The sequence below is a fragment of the Chiloscyllium plagiosum genome, unplaced genomic scaffold, assembly GCF_037043375.1.
Source record: "Chiloscyllium plagiosum isolate Xiang-an unplaced genomic scaffold, Cpla_swu_hap1 HiC_scaffold_10, whole genome shotgun sequence".
Classification (NCBI taxonomy): Eukaryota; Metazoa; Chordata; class Chondrichthyes; order Orectolobiformes; family Hemiscylliidae; genus Chiloscyllium; species Chiloscyllium plagiosum.
This window is the reverse complement of record NW_028270148.1, coordinates 50981127-51005256: the sequence shown is the minus strand read 5'-3', so window position 1 is coordinate 51005256 and position 24130 is coordinate 50981127. Positions and strand designations below refer to the sequence as shown.

The 24130-nt window shown below is 36.7% G+C and overlaps 1 protein-coding gene across 6 annotated transcripts in view; it reads left to right on the top strand.

The window, feature by feature from the left end:
- The window catches only part of prox1a (prospero homeobox 1a), a 139486-nt gene extending 117141 nt beyond the window's left edge, over positions 1-22345 (top strand). For 4 of the 6 annotated variants that reach the window (XM_087991336.1, XM_087991335.1, XM_087991334.1 and 1 more), the window contains one exon: positions 16070-22345. In XM_087991336.1, the coding sequence (XP_087847462.1) occupies positions 16070-16258 (189 nt within the window). In that variant the 3' untranslated portion in view covers positions 16259-22345. The remainder of the gene's footprint in view (positions 1-16069) is intronic. The other 2 variants (XR_015758436.1, XM_087991338.1) reach the window with 2 other exon arrangements.
- Positions 22346-24130: the final 1785 nt, after the last annotated feature.

Here is a 24130-nt window from a genome sequence, read left to right as displayed (position 1 = left end):
CTTATCACTTGCTGTACCTGCATATCAGCTTTCTGCTTTTCCTGTCCAAGGACACATTTTAAAGTTTCTCTCCATTTCGATCAATTGCCTCTTATTCCTTGGACCAAAATTGATAACCTCACACTTTGCCATGATAAACTCATCTGTCAAATTTTAGCTCATTCACCTAACCTATCCATATCTATTTAAGTTTTTTTTATTTCTTCTTTATAATTTACTTTCCTGCCTAATTGTTTACAGCACTTTAGATCCCTGCAACAAGGTTATTAATATAGATTGTAAAGAGTTGGAACACAAAGACTGAACTCTGGCAGCCCAACAGTTATAACTCACCAATGAGAAAAAGAATATGTATCCTGTCTCTCAGCTTTCTGTTGTTTAGCCAATCGTCTACCCGTATTACCCCTAACTCCATGTGATTTTTCCTTCTGTATTAACCTTTTGTATGGCACCTTATCAAATACCTCCTGGAAATCCTGATACACTACATCTACAGGACTCCCATAATCGACTCTCTTCGTTACATTTTTGAAGAACTGTAGCAAATTACAGAGAATAGTCACTGCAGCAATTTGTTAGGCAGGGGAACCTGTACTTCAGACATTTTATTGCACGTGCCCAAGCTGTAAAGTGCTCCATCTGGGATTTTTTGTAGCAGTCTTTACCTCTCATCTAGTCTTTGAGCTGGCAAGCAATCAATGTGTTACCCCTGATCCCTACCCCTGCAAGCCACTTCTAGCTGAATGACTCACCATATGCCAATCCCAGTAAAATACTTAACCTCAAAGTATGTCACAGAGCCTGCTCGTTAGTGCCGTGCTGTTGTTCACTTTCCTTGACCTGGGTTTATAGTGGCTTGGAAGGTGACAGTTCTTGGGTGTTTAAAAGTAGGGATTCAGAAGTTAGGGGTTGGTGTGAGAGAAGGATTTGGGATGGAAAATGAGTGATATTATCAATACCTTAATCATCAGATAGCATGATAAAGATGGGCTTCAAGCAGAGAAGGGCATAAGATTGGAACACTGAAGATGAAAATGCATTCTGTTTCAAGTTAGACATTATGGTCCCCACATTGCAAGTGGTTTCATATTTAGGAGAGCTATCTCCTCTATATGTTTCAGTCAATGCAGAAATTCTTTGTCCCGACTCAGTCCTCTCTACCAATTATTTTACCTTTTTCTTGCAAAGTAGTGTCACTAATTGTGTAGGGCTTGGGTGTACTGCCATCATTAAATAAGTGGAAGGAGTAAGAGAGAAGTGTGAGATTGGCAACTTGGATATGAATGCTGAAGGCAAGAAAGTGCTCTTTCTTGAGGGTGAATGATGAGATTTTGTTACATTTAAGCAGCATTTGAAACTCTTGTAGAGATGAGTAGGAGGTGTGAGGTGCATTTGCTGATGCTGAGCATCGATATTAGAGCTGTTGTGGTGCTACATTGAGTGTTCAAGTCCAAATTCTGAGTTCTTCTATTTAGCTTCTTCCCTTCAGAAGGAGGTTTTGAGAGCTCCTGATTCCTTGCAACTCTTTGAAATCTCTGTTCCTGCCAACGTCTGCCAGTAAAGACTTGGTGCTGCATCAGTAGTTATGGATGCCTCTGTCTAATCTGATGTTTTCATTAATTTATGCTCAACACAACTTCTAACATTAGAATCTACTGCCTGGCAATCTTCAGATATTGCCTGGTAATGCACAATTTGAGGTTCAACTTCAGAATGTAACCAGCACCTCAATATACTCATTAAGGTGCAACCTTTAAGACTAGCATGCTGATCGAACATTGTGTTGTGATCTGCATTGAATATTGCTGATATTGCCTCCTGTTGAACTTAGTGGTCACAGGCAGCTTGGAGATGCAAACTAGGCAAGCAGGAGGCTAGAAGAACACAGCAAGCCAGGCAGCATCAGGAGGTGGAGAAGTGAACATTTCAGGTGTAAGCTGAAAATGTGTTGCTGGAAAAGCGCAGCAGGTCAGGCAGCATCCAAGGAGCAGGAGAATCGACATTTCGTGCATAAGCCCTTCTTCAGGATTGGGGGTGGGTGAAAGGAGAGCTGCAGATAAAGGGGGGTTCTGGGAAGGTTTTGGGTGTGGGAAGGGGCAGGGTGATAAGGTATGGATAGGTGAACACAGGTAGAGGGTACAACCTGACTGGTCAATGGGAGGAATGAATCCGGTTGGTAGCTGGAAGGAACAGTCGATCAGAGGAATGGAAGGGAGGGGGAGGGGCTGGGAAGGGAGTCAGGGAATGGGAAGGGCGGTTATTTGAAATTGGAGAGCTCAGTTTTAAGTCCTTCGGTCTGTAGGCTGCCCAGGCAGAAGGTAAGACGTTGTTTTCCAAGGTAGTCAAGTATGAGGCTGGAAGAACACAGCAAGCTAGGCAAGATCAGGAGGTGGAGAAGTCAACGTTTTGGATATTACCAGCATTGTGGGATCTGTCAACCATACACTAATATCATGGTATGAATACTTCGCCTGAAACATGTTCAGTGTGTCAGATAGTAGAATGAGGATGTCCTGTAAGGTGAAAAGGGCAATTAGACAGGAACATACTGTCATCTGCAAAGACCAAAAAAAGCACCTAAAAAGAAAGGAAGAAAGAGCCATCTATTTTCAAATGTAATACTCCTTCAAATTCAAATAAAAATATTTTGTACAGTGATACTATCATACATCTAGTTTCTTGATGTGAGCGCTTTGAGATTATAAGCAAGTAAAATTAGAGAGAAAGTTATCTCTTGCCTCTCTTGGCATGTCCGAAAAGATACTGGAAACCTGGTAGTTATTCTAATCTATCATCTGACTCTTGAATTCATAACACTTCTAAAAATGATTATTATGCAATAGGAAACCAGTATTAATAAACTCAAACTAGATGTTATTTGTTGGGCTAACTGCATTTCCAAGTCTATTAGTGAAAAGTTGAGCCGTTGATTCCTTTTATTTTCTAGATACATGCACATTTTGTTTATTATTGCCTAACTCATGACATGTACTTGGCTCAATTGCTTACTGGTATTCTGCCAGAGTGAATCATTACTTACAGTTCAAACTCCATGGTTCCATCTGAAGGTCTGAGTAAAGTTTTTCTTTGTGTAACTTGCAGGGGTCGCATGCCCTAGTTTGGCACTGATAGACTCCTCACCTTCAACAATATGAATATATTAGGGGTGCTGGTTATAATCTGCAGTTGACCCTCAAATCCTACATCATGAGATAAGATCTTGATGACAGCTAGACAGTAGATTCTGTGTCAGATATTGTTTTCGGCATGAACTCATGCGGAAAGATTTGACCAAAGTTTTATTTAGAGAATAGTATTCTAATAGGATTGTCTTTGAAGATATATAATCATGTAAAGAAATGAAAATCTCTGGTTTTGTTGAATATTAAAATAATCCTGTCATTTGCTTTGCAAATATAACTTTTTGGATAAATAAAGCATGGTAGTGGTTTTAATCCATTTTCTAATTATCTCTATTCTGGTTGTTTACAATTGTTTAAAATGTAGCTGCACTTAATACTTTAGGATTGTGGCTATTTATAATATTCCTTGCTAAAAGCTTAATTATTGAACTTGACAAGATTTTAAACAAGGCAAAGTGGGGGAGAAAGCTGATTGGATAAATCAATCACTGTGGAAAATAATTATGTCTGACAAGAGTTCTTTACTAAATGAAAAAAAGTTTGGAAGTGTTTTGTTATTTGAATGAAACGTAGTAATTGTGATTTTGGACTATGATTTATTTTGATGAATATAGTTCCACAATCATTTATTTCATTTAAAATTCATGTTCAGACGGACATGTTTTGATCTGTACTAATCAGAAGCATTGCATCTTTTCCACTTACAGCTGTGTCCTTTCCAACGCCAATGTTTTAAGTGAATAGAATTATAAAAACCTATATTTTGAAAATTGCTCCCCATTGTATAGATCAATATACATATTTGTTCTGTGTTCATACCATTCTGATTATTAAAATGTAGCACTAAAACTGAAATATGAGGCTGTACAACTCTTCCCAAACTCAGCAGGAGCGCGACTCACTAAGAAGTGGTGTGTTTGCAGGGAATTAGTACTGCATGTGTTTATTTAACAGTAGGTGCTCATGCAGCATCTCAATCTATTTGTACAGTGTGTATTGATCATATTTATAACTTGCACTAAAAAATCTGATTCTCTGAGTGAACCTTTCACTAAGGAGTAGTTAGTATTTGTATCAAACTGACATTACAAATTGTGTTCCCTGCATCATGTAACTTGCTTGGACACAGTGTATGTGTAACAACTTAGATTGTGGTTGTGGCTCAAATAATTGGGAGCCATGGTTAAGCTTAGGATCTTTTGATAATTCCCTCAAATCTGTATTTAAACAGCATTGCCATATATTTGAAGTGGTGAAAATTAAGGGTGTTATGCTAAAGTTTATGGGTTCATACCATGCAATAAATCTATTTAAGGATGTGAATGGGAAGGTATCAAGGCCTGCAAGGGGAGTCTTTTTCTCTCTGAATATGTTTATTCCACTAACAGCATTTTAACTGTTCTGAATTGCCTTTTTCCAAATTAATCATGTAATCTTGTAATATTAATCACTAATCACCAATTAGTCTAATGATCACTTTTATTGTTTAATAGTTTCTTTGGTCTCTTAACTCAACCATTACATTTTCCAATTGCTGCTGTAAGGTCTTCTCCATTCCTTTGAAACAATTGACCAAATGAGAATGTTTCCACTCAGAACTACAATTAGCAATATGTATATGTCTAGTTCTTGCCTAATGGGATCATCCCTCCACCAAGAGGTATTAAGAATTGATTATCGTATGCAAAGTGGCCACGCCAAGCTGTTAGCCTACTCAAGGGGTCAAGACCTGCATTTCTAATCGACTGGCTAATGGGGGAGAATTTTAAAACCTGGTATTAGTGTGCTATGCTTCCCAATTCTACTTGAAAATATTGAAAATAAGAAAATTGTATATCATGTTTGCTCACTTCATTGAAAACCTCTTAAATGCAGTGGAACAGTTTCAGTCCTTCAAAATGATTGCTGCTTATCCACTTGATTCTGTTTTTCAGCACTTTCTCAAGGCTGCTGACAATTTTCTTAACATTTAAATTTCATTTTTCAGACAAATGCTGTTTAGTCGTAAACTTTTCAATCTTCAGAAATATATCGCATAATAATGTAGTTGCACTAACCGTCCACAATCAAACTGTGTAATATAGGTAAAATGTCCTCCGCTCTTTAGACGTGAATTGACTCTCTGCAGAGCAGAATAAGTCCCCAGCTTATGTCATTGCTATCAGGAGATGCAACTCTCCTTGATCAATATTTGCTTAACAAACAGCAGGGAACGGAGAGTTTGTTCAGAGAAGTCATGTGCATGCAAGGGTGAATGAATGTTCGGTGAAGTACTTTGACTATTTGCCTCCCGCTGTATTTTTTTTTGCCCCCCTCTTGTGTTGTCCTTTGTTCCTAACCAGGGGGACATGCATCTACCAAATTCCCCAAACAAAATAACAATTGGAATGTCTGCAGAATAAAGTGCTGATGACAAATAAGCGTCATCCTGGTTCCTTTTATTAGAATCAGCAATTCCTAGAACATAACACACTCCACCTCCTCAGCATCAGGTGGCAGCAGTCAATCAAGTTGCCGTCTTGTCAGTACAAAAGAGCGCGTAGTTTGCACAATGTAAATGCGTTCACTTTGTGCCAAAGAATCACCTCATTTCTGAGTTGCTTTGCCTTCAGGGGTCATTTGTTTGATCTTCTGACTGTCCCCAGACTCGGCAGCACATAATAAAAGCCTGACATAGCAGCCTGCCTGCCTTCTGTGTCCTGCGGATACTCATCATAAGTGTCAGGACATACCAAGGTTAGCGGTCATTGAAACAGTGCTTGTTTGCCTGCCTTCACAAAACACTCGCAAGTGAACTGATGTCAGTAGTATCAGAGGGGAGAATTTTACAAAGGTGAAAGAGAAGAGAGCCAGGCTTTTGCTATTTCACAAAAAATACTGATTTGCAAAATCTTTCCAAAAGTCAAATTAAGCAATCACAAAAGGTTTGTTAAGGCAATTGTATCAAAAAGAAAGTTCAATTCCTGTCATTTAATTCCTTAAATGCTTAGAACATGCTGCAGTGGTACCGTTTCATTTTTTGACTGTAAAAGGGCACTTACTATTATAAGAAGATAACAACAGTAGGGAGGGCAAGGAGAAAAGGGTTATTGGTATTTTGGATTCTCTTGACTCTTCGCCTTGGAGAGAGGGTTATTCTTGTCACTGCCTTTTGTCTACATCTGCTGACTGCTTGCCTGCAGCCAGCAGCATGCTTTAACTGCTCAGTCACCTCCTAACATCACATGCATCAGCTGTTGTTCTTTTGTTAGAGGTTTTGTGCGTCTAATCCACTGTGACCATTCTGCTGCACAGTAAATCAAATGTAGATTGTTCCTGAGATGACTTCCTCATAAATATTTTAGACAACCTTTACTGCCTTTATTCTTAAAAATTGAAAAACAGATTAAACTTAAATGTTTGTCTGCTGAGTGTGTAGATGATCTCTGGATATTTCCTGCTGCTAATTGCAATTTAGAGTGTGCAAGGACATGATATTAACCCTTTGATGACTCAAATTCTTTTATGCAAATCTTAACATTTGCACAATTTAACCTTGACTTCTCAGGAATGAAATAAAGCTGTGAAACCTCTTTCAATATAATTTAAATTTGTGAAAGCTGTTTTAGTGCACAGACTCTTTCAGAATTCTTACTTACTGCTCATTTAATTCAAAGAGCTTAGATTTAAAATAATGTACATAGTAATTCTGAGTGCATTAATATCTTTAAAAAATAACAGATTTTAAATTGAATTTGTAGCAACCTTGGACTAAAATTGAATCCTTGTGTGTTTAAACTGATATCATGTAGACATGTGGATCACCTAGATAATTCCTGCAATATACTTAACCCAGTCCCATGAAGGAAATTTGGAGTTTGATTACATTTCCATTACTGGTATAAGTCCCAAAGCAAGAACTGGGCTAAAACCTTTATTGGGTGGATGCGACTAATTAGTACTAGTACTGATTCTGCAAATATTAAGTCTCTGGAAAGCTGTTATATAGACAGTTAACAGGAGCACTGGTGAAAAATGATAAACTCTGCAGTATCTCTTGAAGCCAATTTGTGTTCCTGCCCCTCTGTAGTACTGTGGCACAGAAGTTTTCTGCAACAAATTAGGATTCAAAAGTGGACTTCACACAACACTAAAGCATGCTGGTGCCACAAATTACACCTGTTGCACATCTGATTGGGTTAACAGAATGGGGTAAGGTGACATACTTTCTCCCTTTATTTCTAAAATTATTGAACTACATCTTCTGCTCAGCATCAGAACCCCGTCTTTCCAGTGCTGACCAAACAAAGAAGTTACCAATTTATCTTTCTCCAATTTTTCTGGCCAGTGTTCTAATGAAGGATTCTTCAAAACTCCTTCAATGTAAGAATCCTCAAAGTAAGCTGCAGAGAGGATTGGCATGGGAGCCATGCCAGCTTTGGCATATTATGGGAACAGTTTAAAAGTCCCAAACTTTGTGTCAGTGGATAAGGAGTTAGGAGGGCAGGTAGACAGGATGGAAAAGGGTGACAGGGAATAGGTAGGTAGGGGATATATGGAAAGGGTGCTATCTGGGCATGGTGATGGGGGTAGGGTGGGGAGGTTTAGTCAAGTCAGGGATTTAGAGGCTCAAGAAGATAAAGTGGGAGGTGAGCGGATTTATGTGGAGAGCTAAGATCTGATTGGTTGTGGTAGAGGGGGAGTGTTTTGGGTGATCAGTGTGGAGACCAGAGAATCTAGGTCCTTATTGTGCATATAAAGGATATGTTTTATCACCAGAGTGAGTTCACCACATAATTAAGCTTGATATCTTGTAAACTGGACTTTAACCTTTTACTTGACTTATTTGTTGATGAGGAGTAGCCCATTGCTAGTTATCATGCATCCTGTTTGTCATGTATTGGCTGTGAAAATAAATTGATGTCATTTTAAATGGGAAGTTGATCAGTGTAGTTTGCGTAATTCTGCTGACATCACTGAGCTTTCTCTCCCACTGTACCATCTGTTATCATTTGTAATGGAATCTCCATGAGATCGAAATATTCTGTGAAGATGACATCGCCACATGTGGTATAACTTTTTGTTAGGCATGTTAAATATGATCATCATAAAAATGTCAGTAGTAGATTTTCTCTTCTGCTCATTGTGAAAGTAAATATGTTATAAGTTCTGCTTTGAATTTAATTCTAAAAGTGTCCGGAATTATTTTGACAGATTTCCATTTGATATTGCTAATGATATGGCGTGCATTGAGTTGACTTTAAAGTTAGGGAATATGTCGTTTGAAGAAGATTCAGTTGACCAGAACTCTTAACTCTGCTTTCTGTTCACAGATGATGTCAGATCTACTGAGCTTTTCCAGCAATTTCTGATTTTGTTTCTGATTTCCAGTATCCTCAGTTCTTTGTTTTCTTTTTATGGAATACTTCATGCAGCTAAAATAGAAGTATCCTAAAATGGAACCAGCTCACTGAACCGCCTTTCTTTTCTTTATATTTTTAGCTCTGTCTCATTTGAAACACACCCTGCACAGGTTGATTGCATAAGTTCCTAATGTTGCCATTAGCAGTGTCTTTAGCTGATCCATCAACTTACCCTGTCACTTGATCTTTGACATCAACTTTCCTGATTGTAACAGCCCTAATGACAATGCTTACCTCCTGAATAACATGCTGATACTGTGCAGATTTTCTCTTCATGATCAATTTCTGTAACTTGTCATGCTTGCTCTAGGGATACTCAGTCAATATTCTTTTTATTAAACCAATTTTCAGTGCATGTTTTTGACACCTTTTTTGAGAGTTTCATTTCAATTTTTTGGCATCCTGAATAAATATTTCAAAACTCAAAATGTTAGCATCTTCCTAAAGTAAAAGAGATACTTCAAGAACTTTTTTTAACTAGGCCAATATTGCCTGGAATTCAGAAGAATGAGAGGTGGTTTCATTGGAACATGTAAAAGTTTTGAGGGTTTGATGAGTGAATGCTGGTAACATGTTTCCACTGGTTGGGGATTTGAATCTCTGGATCACATTGTAAGAATGAAAGGTGAGCAATTTAGGAGATTTTTTTGATGATGTACCTAGTAGGATTGATAAAGGGAATGCTCTGTTGGATGCGGTGTATTTATTTTTACTGAAACCTTTCAATAAGATCCTACGTAAGAGCTTGGTAAACAAAATTAGAGCAGATGGGATTGGGGGAAAATGCTGATGTGGATTAAGAACTGGTTAATGGACAGAAAGCAGTTACTGGCAGACTATATAACGATCAGTGCTACAGCCCCAGCTACTTGCAAACTATATCAATGATCTGGGTAATAGGATATAGATTTGATATTTCCAAGGGTGCATGTACTCAAAGCATGGTGGGAAGTTGGAGTTATGAGGAGAATGCAGACACTCCAAGTAAGTTTGGAGAAACTAATGAGAGTATAAAAGCATGACCGATGTATTACAATGTGGAGAAATGTAAGGCTATCCACTTTGGTCAGAATAACTGAAATATTGAGTATTTCCTAAATGGTAAAAGAGTGGGAAGCATTAAGCTGCAAAGAGACTCTGGTGTACTTGTTCATGAGTCACTGAAAGTTAACATGCACTTGCAACAAACAGTTAAAAAAGCAAATAAAATGCTGGGCTTTTATTACAAGAGGATTTGAATGTGGAAGCAAAGAAGCCTTCCAGAAATATTTATCGTCTTGATGACTGATGCTTAGTGTCGTGAGCAGCTTTTGGTCGTCTTATCCAAAAAAGATACACTTGCCATAGAGGGAGTGCAATGAAAGTGTGCTGAACTAATTCCTGGGATGCAGGAATCATCTAATGAAAAGATATTTAAATAGGCTGGGCCTATATTCTCTGTTTTTTTAGAAGATCAAAAGTTGATCTTTTTAAAACATCTACAATTCCTCGGCAGAATAAATGCAAGAAGGATGTTTTGCCTTATTTTCAGTTGTGCACAGAAACTAGTCTGCTGTCCCTACCTTGTCACCTCAACTGTATTAGGTTTTCGACAGCATATTATCCCAGTCAGTAGGTTTAGTAACCAGCTCAATTGACCTTTAATTATCTGTTTGAAAATAGCAGGGAGGCTGCTGATTTCAGTGCCCACCCACTTGACATGGTATAGACAATGGTTCAGCAGTAGGTGGCAAGGCTGTGGGATGGAAATTCCTTATGTTTTTGTGCCCTCACCTCCCAAGCTGAAAACACGTCTAGCGGGAAGGCCATAAAATCCATTTAGTTGAGTATGTTCAAGTTAACAGGGTTTTAAGAATTAAGGAATAAAGAGGTGCTGTGGAAAGATGGAGTTGAACGAGAAAGCCTGCTGAAATCTTGAATATTGAAACAGGCTTGAAGAGCCAAGGAGCCTACTCCCGATGCTGTTTCCTGTGGTCTTAGGATATTTTATTAATCCTGGAAGCTTCTCTACAAAAGAGTTGTAATCTTGATAAGCAGCTTTTTATTTCTTGAACAGCTGACTTTTTGTAAGTAGCTATCAGGACATAGTTAATGATGATAGTGACTTTACCATAATGGAATCTTCTGAGAGTCTTCACGTGGTCATTATCAAACAAGGTATGACACTGGGGCAGCACGGTGGCTCAGTGGTTAACACTGCTGCCTCACAGCGAGAAAGGCCCCATATTATCATTTTAAGTCTGGTACGACTTTTCTTCAGAACTGAATTCTTTGTGTGTATTGGAATAGCCTGGTCTAATGATAACAGGCACAAATGATGTCTTAAGCAGCTGATCAGCTGAGACAAGGTAAAGTCGAGCAATGTTAATAAGGTGGAAACAGACCGGTTTTAGTAATGGCATGAATGAGGTCAGATGCTCATCTCCAGATTGAATGTGAGACCAAGTTTGCAAACTGATTTAATTTCAGACTGTTGATAGATAAATATATTTGTTATCTAGGAAACACAGTATGGAGCAGGAGGTGCAAAGTGAATGGTTGCACCACTCCCAACATTTAGTTGGAGTTAATTTCTGCTCATTCAGAATCAGATGTCAGATAAGCATTCTGATAATTTGGGAATAGTGGAGAAGCAGAGAGTGGTAGTGGTGAGGCAGAACTGGGTGTTGTTGCATACCTATGAAAACCAACACTGCACTTTAAGAGGATGTCGCCAAGTCACTGCTGCATGCTGAACTCTGAGATCCATGCAGAAAGACACAAAATTAGCAGGAACACTACTAGGTGATAAATGAGCATGTAAATGAGATTTAGATAGGAGCCAAGGATAACCAGAGTTAATGGTGCAGGAAGAGAAGCCATTGTAAACGATTCCTGGCTGTGATTGATTAAATATGAGTGGAACAACATGAGACCAATCCCACCCAGTTCAATGACAGGACTGTGATTCAACTATATCAAAGTCAAGGAGGCAACATTTACTTTTGTCAAGGTCTCATTCGTGGAAATCTTGCTTTTGTAAGAAGTTGTTCTTTGATCAAGTCACATGTAGACATTGATGTGTAACGATTTGGAAGCAAGTAGAACCATGATATGATGGACTTTATGATCAAGATTTTGGCTTTTGTGTTAACCAGCAAGAATAGCAATAACTTGTTTTTATTTAACATGTTTAATATAATATTGCATCCAAAGATGCTTTACAGAGGCATTATAGAGTAAAATTTATTGCAACCAAATAAGATATTAGGGCAGGTAGCCCAACAATTGTTCAAAAGGTCTAAGGAGGAAAGAGACCTTGAAACTTAGATAGCTAAAGGAATAGCCCCAAAATCAGAGATGCTCCATTAGAGGTGCACAGAAGTCTCATAAGATTGTAGGACTATAAGACATTGCCGTGAAGGATTTGAAAGCAAAGATGAAGATTTTAAAATCAAAGTCTTGTTTAACCAAGAAACCAGGTGTGTAAATAAGGACAAGATGATGAGTGGAAGATATTTGCTGAAAGTTAGGCCACAGGCAGCAGGTGTAGAAAAGTATCAGTAGCAAATATCTGAAGCAGGAGCTGATTACAAAGGTTGATATAATGATGGTGTGATTCTGTGATTTGATAGTTAATCAGTGACAACTAAGTGTTAATGTTCCCGCTCTAAGGGTCCATGTCTGGCGCTTGACATGCAGATGCCGTTTACAGCTTTGATTTCTGATTCCATAAGTCACTGCTGCATGCTGAGCTCTGAGATCCATGCAGAAAGACAAAAAAATAGCAGGAACACTACTAGGTGATAAATACTTGATTTAGTCTCAGGTTGTTGTCAATGAACAGGATCAGGTAATGAGTAAGCAGAGTTTGTAGCAGGAACTGAAGACAGTGACATCAGTCTTCCCAGATAATTGGAGGACATTTTTGTTAATCCAGCATTGGAAATTGGCCAAAGCAATAGGGCAACATCGAGATCATGAAAGGGTCAAGTGAGTGTGGAGGCCACCAACATACATATAAAAGTTATCATGTTATCAGATAATGTCACTGAGGGAGAGCATATAAATGAGAAATAGGATAGTTTCTGGAAGGGACACTAGACGTAACTATGCAAGAATGGGGGAGAAACCATTGATGGGAATTCTACTTGGAATTGATAGAGAAGCATGGAATCACGCTGTCCCACCCACAGAACAACAGGTAGACGATTTAGACAACAGGGGAGGGGATTTGGACAAGGATCAGTGTACAATTTATCTTCCACTAAAATAACGGGAGGAAATCTTGAGTCAACAAGTGTGCAAACAGAAAGCTCTGGCTTCTGTTCCATGTCTTAATACTATGGATCTGTAAGTAACTCTTTTATTCTGCCCGTATTGGATGCACACTGCTGGCAATCTGAAGGAGTGGTGAAGCAATTTCTCTGTACCAATTATCTGCCTATGGTACAGGGTTACAATATCTCCGATGTACAAGGACTAGCTTTGGTGAATGTTACCAATGTTTCCCCGTTCCATATTAGAAAATAACACTGTCATTCAACATTGCTTTGTAACTCAATAAGGATTGGAAGTGTTCTCATTAAGAATTTGCTTATGTGATGACTCATGTCATCCCACTCTATAGCATCACATTAGTAACCCAATTAATTGCATTCTATATGTATTTCATAAATATTTGTTAACTTATTACTTTATCTTTTATCAGGAATCAAAACAGGGATCTTGCGTGCATTTATATATCTATGCTTATGTATGTATCAAGCATAACATTCTGTTATTGTAGGTACTTTTTACTAATCAGATAATCCAAAGAATTGGGCAGCACAGTGGCTAGCACTGCTGCCTTACAGCGCCAGGGACCCATGTTTGATTCTAGCTTTGGGTGACTGTGTGGAGTTTGCACATTCTCCTCTTGTCTGCATGGGTTTCCTCCAGGTGCTCCAATTTCCTCCCACAATCTAAAGATGTGCAGTTTAGGTAAATTAGCTATGCTAAATTGCCCATATAATTCAAGGATGTGTAGGTTAGGTGCATTAGTCAGGGAAAATGTAAAGTACCAGTAGAGGAATGGGTCTGGGTGGGATACTCTTCGGCAGGTTGGTATGGGCTCGTTGGGCCAAATGGCCTGTTTCTACACTGTAGGAATTCTATGAAATCAGCAAACAACTAATGATCATTTTAAAATACTATAAATTAGAATTAACACATGACATTGTAAGGTGCAATGTCCAACATTCTAAAAATCTATCGCTCCAAGCACTTGGAAAATTCCATCTATTCATTTCAAAATGTAAGGTCTAATTCAGTCTTGAGATAAGAAAAGCAGGATACCAGTTTTAGAACTGATACAAATGAGGTAGAGAAGGCTTGGAGTAAAGCAAACCTTGTACCACCTTCACTCATTTGTGTCCTGGGATCAATTGTCAATCCTCTGGCTTTGTCCTACTGGCTTACCAGCAGAGCTACTGTCCCCAGTGATTCCGAATGCCCGTGGAGAACACTAGCCTCTGTGATTAGATTCCAGGGACAGGATATCCCCACAAACCCCAGTCATGTAGGAAATTGGAAGCTGATTAGTTAAATGACATGACTGTACACAGCATCCCCTTCTGCAGTGGTGTGGCATTCCCAATAGTTTTTGCAAACTTTGGGAGGTGGGGGGGCGTTGAAATCCATATCACTGAAAGAAAATTCAATTCATTGATTTTGAAAAAGCTGATACTTTATTGTCATTATTAACAAATCACTTTGCATTACTTGGAAAGTATTGTCTGAGTGAATATTGCAACTGAAAGGCTTGAAGACTAACTCTGGTGAATGGCTGCAATATCCGAATAATATCATTATGGTCAGCAGTGATGAGATGGTATACATAGCTGATCTTGATGAAAACTGAGCAAAAAGACCTAGCAATCTTTGTGGCTTTCTCTCCCAACATTAGTTTCAGTCTGGTGCCAGGCCAGGGGGACTGCCAAACGCCCAGCAACATTGATGTAATCTAGTAGTGTAAGCAGCCAATCACAATGAAACATCTTCACAGACCGCAAAGCAGGAAACGAAATATGCTGCTTATCCTTCATTTTTAATATCGAGAGAACAAATACTCAATTGGAATAAACCTACAAGAAGCTAAAATTTTAGAATTATTTTAAAGTAATAAACTTGATGTTTTAGAAAAAATAAAAAATGTGACATTATGCCAATATAAAATTAGCTGTCCAGAGCTAGAATGATTTTTCACCAGTTGCTTTGACAGATAAATGTTCGACCACAAGATAAAGAAAAGTAGTGAGTAATGTTAAAGGAATGGATGGCGGCATTGCCTTTGTGCGCACTCACTTATCCAGAAGGCACTTGATTCTGTTCTCCTCAGTGGCTGAAATTGCTTGATGACAGAACAAGGGTCTTTTTGGTTCTGTCTAATATTGTTTGCTCCCCATATGAGGATCCAGCTTGTACTTGAGGTTAGCTTTCAGGAAGGAAAAGATATTCTGAAAGATAGAAATTAATGGATCTTTAAAATGCAATTATATTTCAATAAAAACAGATAACATTGGGGAAAATTTAACAGCAGTATTATAGCTCTAGTTTATCATTAGTGTTTCAGGTTTTCATTAGTTACCTGATTCTTAACTGATTACAGTCTGGGGAGATTTAAGCACTGGAGAAGACTGGAATTGCCGATAGCAAACTCTAGATTTTTTTCGTTTAACTCCATTATGCAACCTCCAGAAGTTGCTATAGGTTTCAAGAGAGAATGGAAGGCAAACAATGGCAGTTTTGCCGCTTTTGTTGCTACTGTCAAATCTGGCCAATATACTGCAAGTACCTTAAAGTGAAAATGTTAATATTTGTCATTAAATGTCACTTCATGTAAAGGTAAAATGATGTCTTGAGGCTTTATGATGAACTGAATTGCATTAATTTCTGTTTAACAAATTAAAGTAAATAGATTTCAGGTTTGCATTTCTTTTCAAAATAAGTACCCTTTGAAATGTCCACATTTTGCTTGTATACCTCCATGAAATTAGAGACTTCCTTAACTTAATTCACAATTTATTCCAAAATATTACATGTTTAATATGTGGAAAATATTTGTAGAGTCGTGTACTGAATTAAATCAGCTTCTAAAGGTAATTGCCTTTACACTCTTCCCTCGTTGCTAAATTGTCCAGCTAGATTATTGACCCCTTTGGCTGGAAATTGTGAAACAGCTTCTCCTGTGCGTCAAAAATAAAATTATAGAAAATGTTGAAAGCTTGCACAATGCACTTGAGCCTTCGAGTGTGGAGGTAAATAAGTCTGATTGCTGGAATGAAGGAGGATAAATGTAAAGATCATCTTTCTAGAAATAGCATTCCTGGAATAAACTGGAAACTGTTAACTTTGCCATATAGAGAGGCTGTATGCACAGAGCTGCTCACAGACCTCGGGGAGGTTGATGAAAGCTCAACCTTCTTCCCCTCCCCTTTTAATGAATCAGAGCCTTTGGGTTGAAATTGAAAACCCTACTAATGTCATTGTCTCCTTCTGTATCAGCAGGTTCCGGAGAGGTTCTTGGAAGTGGCTCAGATCACATTACGAGAGTTTTTCAATGCCATTGTTGCAGGCAAAGACGTTGATCCTTCCTGGAAGAAGGCCATCTACAAGGTCATTTGCAAGCTGGACAGCGAAGTCCCGGAGGTTTTCAAATCTCCAAACTGCCTACAAGAGCTACTACATGAGTAAAGATGCTGAGAGCCATCTGAATGTATCGGATGTAATATACCCCTTCTGTTCTGATGTCCAATCCTTGTATTCCTTTTCTCAGCTCTGATTTGTTAATTTTCCTTAATGTTTTACCCTTTTACATTTGACCTTGTAAGAAGATTATTCACCACAGCCTTGAACCCACTAAAACTGATACCTGAACCCTTCTGTTTCAAAGATTAGATTTGATTGATTTATTGAAGGAAAAACTAAAGTGTGAGAGTGTACTTTTAATTTTTTTAATTTCAACATAGGGTATTACACCTAAAGTAATCTGCTCTGTCAGACAGAAGGATTTATTAATGATTACTTGTGGCAAATGGCAAATAACTATGACATCATTTGGACAATAAAGTAGCTGTCATGGGATACAACACTACACACTAGGAGGTTTCACCTAGCTATATCATTATAAGTGAAGACTAAGCCTGCTATTGTTTTGATCTCAGGCATGAAAACAATTGATCTTTGCCCCAATATTAGAATGCTCCATATAGTCAGAGTTTACCTAGTGTCATTTTTAATTTACATAACCATCACCTTGCAAATGTTTGATTCTGCTGTTTCTAGCTGACATTGGTCATGTTTTACTGGTCCCCATATTACAGTCAACTATCGTCCCACTAAAATTATTCTTTTCTGCCAAGATTCATTAATACTTCATTCAACAGTTGTGTTTTCCTGCAGTAACTGAGAATCAGGTATCTGTCCACTTCTGATGATTCCAACTTAATTTGCAATCATTCGTGGTTGGCCAGATCACCAGAAGTAGGTGCAGTTCTCCAGCTAGCATGAGGAAAATAAACATTTTCAGTTAGTTTTAACTGAATTCTGATAAAACATAAGAACTATTATGCTTCTACTCAAAGCAAAGCTATCAAGTCAATCTGCTGTTTCATTAGCAGCAGTCTGCATTGAACCTAAAGCTGAGATTTGGAGTTGCTAATGTGTTCCATTAAGATCACTTTTATTGTTACTGAAGCAATGTACTGTATTCAGTTTTTCAGTATCCTGTAAGCTGACAGATTTTCAAAACAACTGATGTGCTGTGAACTTTATTGAAGACTTTTTTTCTGGCTCTGCTGCTTAAAATAATACTAATGTAACGGTTTGCATTGCATAGCATCACTAAAGAAAAGGAACTTGAACATTTAATTGAATTAATGAGAATGTGTCAGCTTATCACTTGAAACGATGAAAAGACATCAGATCATTATTGTTTAAAATAGAGGGAATCCATTCAGGTACAAAAGAAAAAAATCTCAAATGCAAAAACAAATGCTTTAAAGTGCAAATCATTACAAGAGTACTGTTGAGTGCATTATTGTAATTAGAATACAGATTATTTGTGAAAATGATTGCTTGTACATAGTGTGCAACCATTCTGTTGACACGGAAAAAATCGCATGTGCATAAACATGCCATACTGTTAGAATCAGTTTTAAACTAAATTGCTCACCACAGGGAATTTGAGGCTGTGACCAGATTTAATCTGATTTCTGTTAACTGCAACTATATAAAAGAAATTACATTCTGTTTTAAATTATTTGCAAGGACATCTATATTATTAAATCTGATGTGATGCCACTTCATAAACAGCAAGATTTCTCCCCCTCATCCCATTATCTTCTGTGGCATTTGGTTTTTATGTTGGTAATGACTGCTGTAAGCGTCTTGAGTCAGTAGATGAAGAGAACATGCTGAACTGTGTACAATCTTTAAAATTTATATAATATATATAATATACATATTTACGCAGTCGTACTGCAAATGCCCTCATTAGCCTGATTTAATTGTTATCGGAGCGTGAACTTTAGTAGTAGTGTACTTATTTTATTTGCCAACGTAATTACTACTGAGCAAATTTCTATATATGACATTGTGATCTATACCTGTATCTGTGCCAGTTCATTTGACGTTAAACCAATCCATTTTGAATCAGTCAGATCCACCAGCCAACATGTTCATGAGATATTTTAAAATGACTATAAATGAAATGTTAGAACTGGATTTGAATATAGCCACTCTGCCTTTTAATTGCAGTTTCTGACAAAATGATGAAGCATGCAAGTGTGCACTTTCCGAAAACACAATTTATGATATCCTATTCTAAAAGGATTGGCATAATTATTGCACCTTTTTGAAATGTGTTTAGATAGAATGATTTTTCAACTTGTCATCTCCCACAATCCAGTCATTTATATAGTACAATTATGCTGATCACTTGTTTATAATGTTAGATGCCCACAACCGCAGAGTAAAAATGGATTTGTTCCGGTACCTGCCTTAGTTAAAAGTGATTAATGTCATACTTTCTGTTTTATGGTCTGTTACAGAGCTTTTTTTTGGTTTGATTGAGAAATTAATCTACACAACTAGGTGTTAAATGGATTGTGTCATCAGGAGTTTCTGGAGTGCAAGCTGGAAATTCCTGATTGTAAGCAGTGATTCACTCAACAATTTACAGGCTGCAGAAAAGCTGATACTGCATTGTAACTTAGTTCAATTATTAGTGTTATTGGAAAAGATTCCAGTAGGTTCCCAGTCCACTGCCTTGGACAATACTAAACTGAAGTACAGTAAGTTACAATGGCTTAGACTGTTCTAAGCTGTTTATCACAATTGGTCACCACCTGACTCCTCTTTGCAAAATGACCTTGTCACTTTATGATACATCCATAATTGTTTTAATCCTTTCACTGGCATTGGTCTATATTTAGTATTATATTAAAACTACTGCAGGATAGTATAAAGCTAAATTTAGGATTCCTGTGTTATTTTTCCTTTGTTTTGCATAAATCAAACATGAATTCAATATGCAATTCAGAAGTACTGAATTCAGTTTTTAATGTATGGAAATGTTGATTAAATGACATCTACAGGACTGTATTTTCATGGCAAGCATCTGCAGTGTATTCCAGATTAAAATTGGACATATTTTCAGGCCAACAAAACTTAATTCCAGTAGAATCTGAATACATTAAGGCTGAGTTAAATATAACTGGGTACAAAAACTGTTCAGGCACTAGAACTTTGTGTTTGGATTTCAGCATTACCAACCTTAGAGGCTCTACAGAATGTTCAAACATTTCAACACTATACAGAACATGTCTGAAAATATAGTACAGTTTCAACCTTTAAAGTGACGTAATCCAATTTTTTGTAATTTTTAGTATTTCTTTTAGGTAAGGATTACATTGCTTCAAAAGCTATTTTCATTTGAGTAAATGAATAATAATGATTAAAATCTGATTTATGTCACAAAAGTTTAGCATTTGTTAGAAGCTGAGGGGATAATATGGTACAATAGAGTGAATTAATCATTCATATTGATGATGATGTAGCACTAGAGCATTAGTGGAATTCATCATTTCTGTGAAAGAAATCAAAAATATTGCTAGTTGCCTAAGAGGATATAAAATTCTAATTGGTCAAGAAAATGTCATAAACAACACCATAAACAGAGCCAATGAAAGGGTTAAAAAAATTATTGAAATTATACTCTCAATCTACCATCATAAGAAGCTAATTAGTATTGAGAGACCCAGCATCAGTGTAATAATTTAAGCACCATGAGAAACACAAATTGTGTTTTTGGTTATGTAATAGTTTCATGATTCAATTCAATTTGAAAAATTGAGTTCTCTAAAGATAAGAGCACTTAAAATCTAGAATATGCAAACATTTAACACATTCCGCGTTTAAAATTTAAAATCCAGTAAAATTTGAGATTTTGCCCCAATGCTACAGTTTAAGTAGTTGTATGTGTAGTTGATGGATAGAAATGCAGGGAAGTAATTAATGTCAGCACATAGCCTTAAATCCTGCTGACTTCAAAATAACAGCACAATGCCTGCAATGACCTGTCGGTATTATGAAGCACTTGCAGTATTTGCAGACTTGAGGCAATGCAGACAATAGCAATGGAGTGCCAATGTATTTACTATGCATCTAAAGCAAGTCTTTCTTTTAGTTTTGGTTTGCCCAAAGTGATAAATGTTTTATTTTGGTTGTGTTCTACACTCTTTCTCAGCCCTGCCTGACAGAACTCTGTACCAGTCACTCAGTCTCAATTAGTACTAACGTGTTGTGACTATGAAATTTGAAATCAAACTTGTCTAATGAAATTAGTCATGAATATTGGTGGTCCTATTATAGGACTGACCTTGAAGAATACAAGCTAACCGTTCTGTGCTGACATTACAATGTGGTCTCAATTAGAGTGGGATTGATTATCATAACCAGAATAAAGGGTCTTACTACCTTGTTTAATTGTTTGGAGATTAGAGGATAATGTTTGTAAGGTTTGTCAAATAATTAAATTGTGCACAAGATTGCTAAGTTTATCATATATCCTGGCATTTTGTAAAAAAAAAGTAAAACAATTGGATTCTAAAGAATTTCAGTACTCTATTCTGTAATGATTACATCTCTGGCCTATTAGGAGAGTTTTGTAATATGATTTTAATAAAGACGCGTTCAACAGTCTAATTGTAATTCCATTTAAACTAATTTCTTTTTGTGCAGTATATAAAGAATGTTTCTGGAAATTTTATTTGAACTGGAATGCTTTTATGAGAGCCATAATGCCTTTGTGCCTCCAGCTACATTTTTCCTTACAAACCTGAGATTATCACAATTGCTTCACAAGGTTTTCTGTCATTATACTGGCATACACTTTACGTATTCATGATGTAACAGCTACAAGAGGCAGGAGGTCAGATGTTTTAAGAGTGGAAATTTATATAGTTTAATATGAGCTGGTGATGGATGCTATATCTGTAAATTAATTCCCATTTTCTGTACTCTTATTACTAATAGAAATTTAACATTGCTTATTAACTTGAGGTGAAATCCTGTGCCTAGACCTTAAATGCACCAGCTTGAAGGATGCAGACACCTTCAATTTACCGATTCCCACATATACAATTGTTCTTGTGCCTTCTGTGGCTGAACATTTCTTTTGGGATTCTTGAGGATTTCCTTTTTATTCATAACCCACTGCAATAAATGCCAGATTTTTTCCTGCAGTTTACCATGATGGTAATAGCTATGCACATATTGTATCTTTATAAAAATAAACAGCTGGAAAAATTTTTGAAGAAGAGAATTTTTAGAACAGTTTGATAAAGCAAATTATTTTTTCCTCTTCGACTGTTTGCTCAGCATTCAAGTTTGGGAAATCTTGTAGAAGCCAATTTTTACGTAACCGTGGTGCAGATTTTGTGTTTTCATAGATTATAAAAAGTAGTATAGAAGCAATATTTCATATGATGTGTTTTAAGTGTGAAGTGAAAGCTGATTTTTCCCTTTAGATGGACAACTTTTCTATTTTAGACATGCTGAAAATATGTTTTGTGAAGAGATTGTTTTATTGTGACCTCTGCGGCACTTATATTTATGACTATTGCCGATTTGTCGCAGATAATGTTCACAGTAGTGAAAAATTTATAATGGCAGACGATGAGTTGTAGTATTTAAATAGTATGAGGTATTTACTCACATATTTTGTTGCAGCTAGATTGTGCCTCAGAATATCAAAAGCTGGTAATCGCTTTAAGTTTCTGATTTAATATTTTTGATCTTTTAAGCATCCTGTTGTAAAGTAATTGCATTAAAAATATGTGGGTAAATATTTTTAAAACTTTAAAAAGGGAGCCCTCGAGAAATGCTAACCTTAAATTACCATGTTTCATTTGATTTGTTTTGCTTTTTTTCTTCCTTCTTATATTTTTTTAACTAATCAACTTTCCCATCTGATTTTATTTTGCAAAACATTTTGCCATCACAGGAAATACAATGCATGATGTGATACTGATCAAAACGTATGTATTTAATTTCCAATGAAAATACCTTTTGCCATTTTTCCCACAAATGTAAGCTCATACACTTTGGCATACTTATTACATTTATCAAAATTCTTTGATGTTCACTTCATGGTTCATTGTATTCAAATCCACAAATTTTGCACTCATTACTCATTATGACTTCTGTATCTTGTAAAATATTTACAGAATGTATATTGCATCTACCCAGTAAATAAATGAGTAAATGGATGAATCCTGAGACCTTCCTTGTGGTGATGTCAGTGGCACAGAAACAGCTGCAGCAAAAGCACATGCACTTGTAAATTATGTAATTTACCCAAATCTTGACCACGTATAATCTTTTTTTAAAGTGGTAGTTTAATGTTGACCTGTTTTTTGAGAACTCCCTTCAAATTGAATGGCAAGGGAGATAGCTGTTTTGGAAATGGTTATTGCATATTGCACTTCTATTGCAGAATGTGAAGTTGAATGAAATGCGCTCATCTTGTCATAGAAAACTGTGGGATATGAACTGCCTGCGATGAAAACGCTTGTATGTATATGGTTGCAGAAAAGTGACAAAAAACACTGCCTTTATATTATTTAGCAATATGTTGTACATAGCATTATGCTCCTTTTTGTATAAAATACCTGTTAATTTGAACATAGTGCAGTAATTGAAACTGACCTAGTCAGTGTTTTTGATTTTTTTTTTCTAGCTAGAAACCATTTTGATTGTGGATTTTTTGTTGTTGTCAATTGTTCTGAAACTTTGCATAATTTATTTGTTTAATTTATCCTAATTTATTTGAAGGTGTACAATTTTGTATTACCAGGGATGTACTGTAATAATTGATCATATAATGAAATGATAAGCCCTGTCCATGTTATAGGGATGCAGTAGCCAACTGACATAAGCAATCCTTATTAAATTCTGCTTGGCAGCTACTAAATTTTGAAGATAAAACCTTTTGTTGAATAACTGATTTTATTTTGTGTGTTTTAAGCTTTTTTTGTATGGTATCCAGACTTTTACCTTTGCTTTGTACCACCTACAGACTACAGTAGTTCAATTGCCTTGTGTGCCTTCCATTCTTCTCTGAACTGAATGTATGTGCAGTATATATGCAAGCTTGTGCAGAATAAATATAATTCCAAATATACTGGTCGTACTTACTTTGTTTGCTTTTCAAAAGATTTTAGAACTCTAGCATTAGATGTATTAATATACTTACACTACTGAGCCTTTATCTGTGCCTTTTTGTTTTCTTTGTATAATTGGAAGTTAATGTTGAGAAACTGATCAGGAATTAAATAACTGCACTTCTTTTCAAAAACAAATATGCATGATCTAGGCTGGGAATTTCCTTGGAGCAGCTTTTGCTCTTCCACTATAACTTCACCAGAAATGTGGAAGAAAGCCCGTTTCGGTGCATAAATTGCAGAGAGATACTGATCCAAGGAAATTCTTTGCACTATGTTTAAGAACTTATTTAGTGTAATTAAAGTACCAGACATTAATACACAATAGATCAGGACAACCGACAAAACTTGCAGAATTCCCGTGGTATTGCACGGTGTAAGGTGGAGGACCATTGTACCACGCGATGCGCAATTCTGCTTCTGTCGTGAAGTTATGTTTAAGGTAGTCTGTTCCATTTAAGGCCACAAAGACTTCATCATTGTAAGTGGACACATTCTGAGGTTAATGGAACCTAATTAGTGAACTTTAATTGCTATTTTCAAATATCAATTAGATCATAAGACATAGGAGTGGAAGTAAGGCCATTCGGCCCATCGAGTCCACTCCACCATTCAATCATGGCTGGGCATTTCAACTCCACTTACCCGCATTCTCCCCGTAGCCCTTAATTCCTTGTGACATCAAGAATTTATCAATTGATAAACCCCTTCAGTTTTCAATTGTGATTTTGTTGATGTTTATTCAGTATGTCTCTAGCTGCAATCCAATTCAAATGCATTTATCCTTTTAAAATATGATACCTTGAGATAAACAGTTCTTTTAAATGTGACATTTTGAACA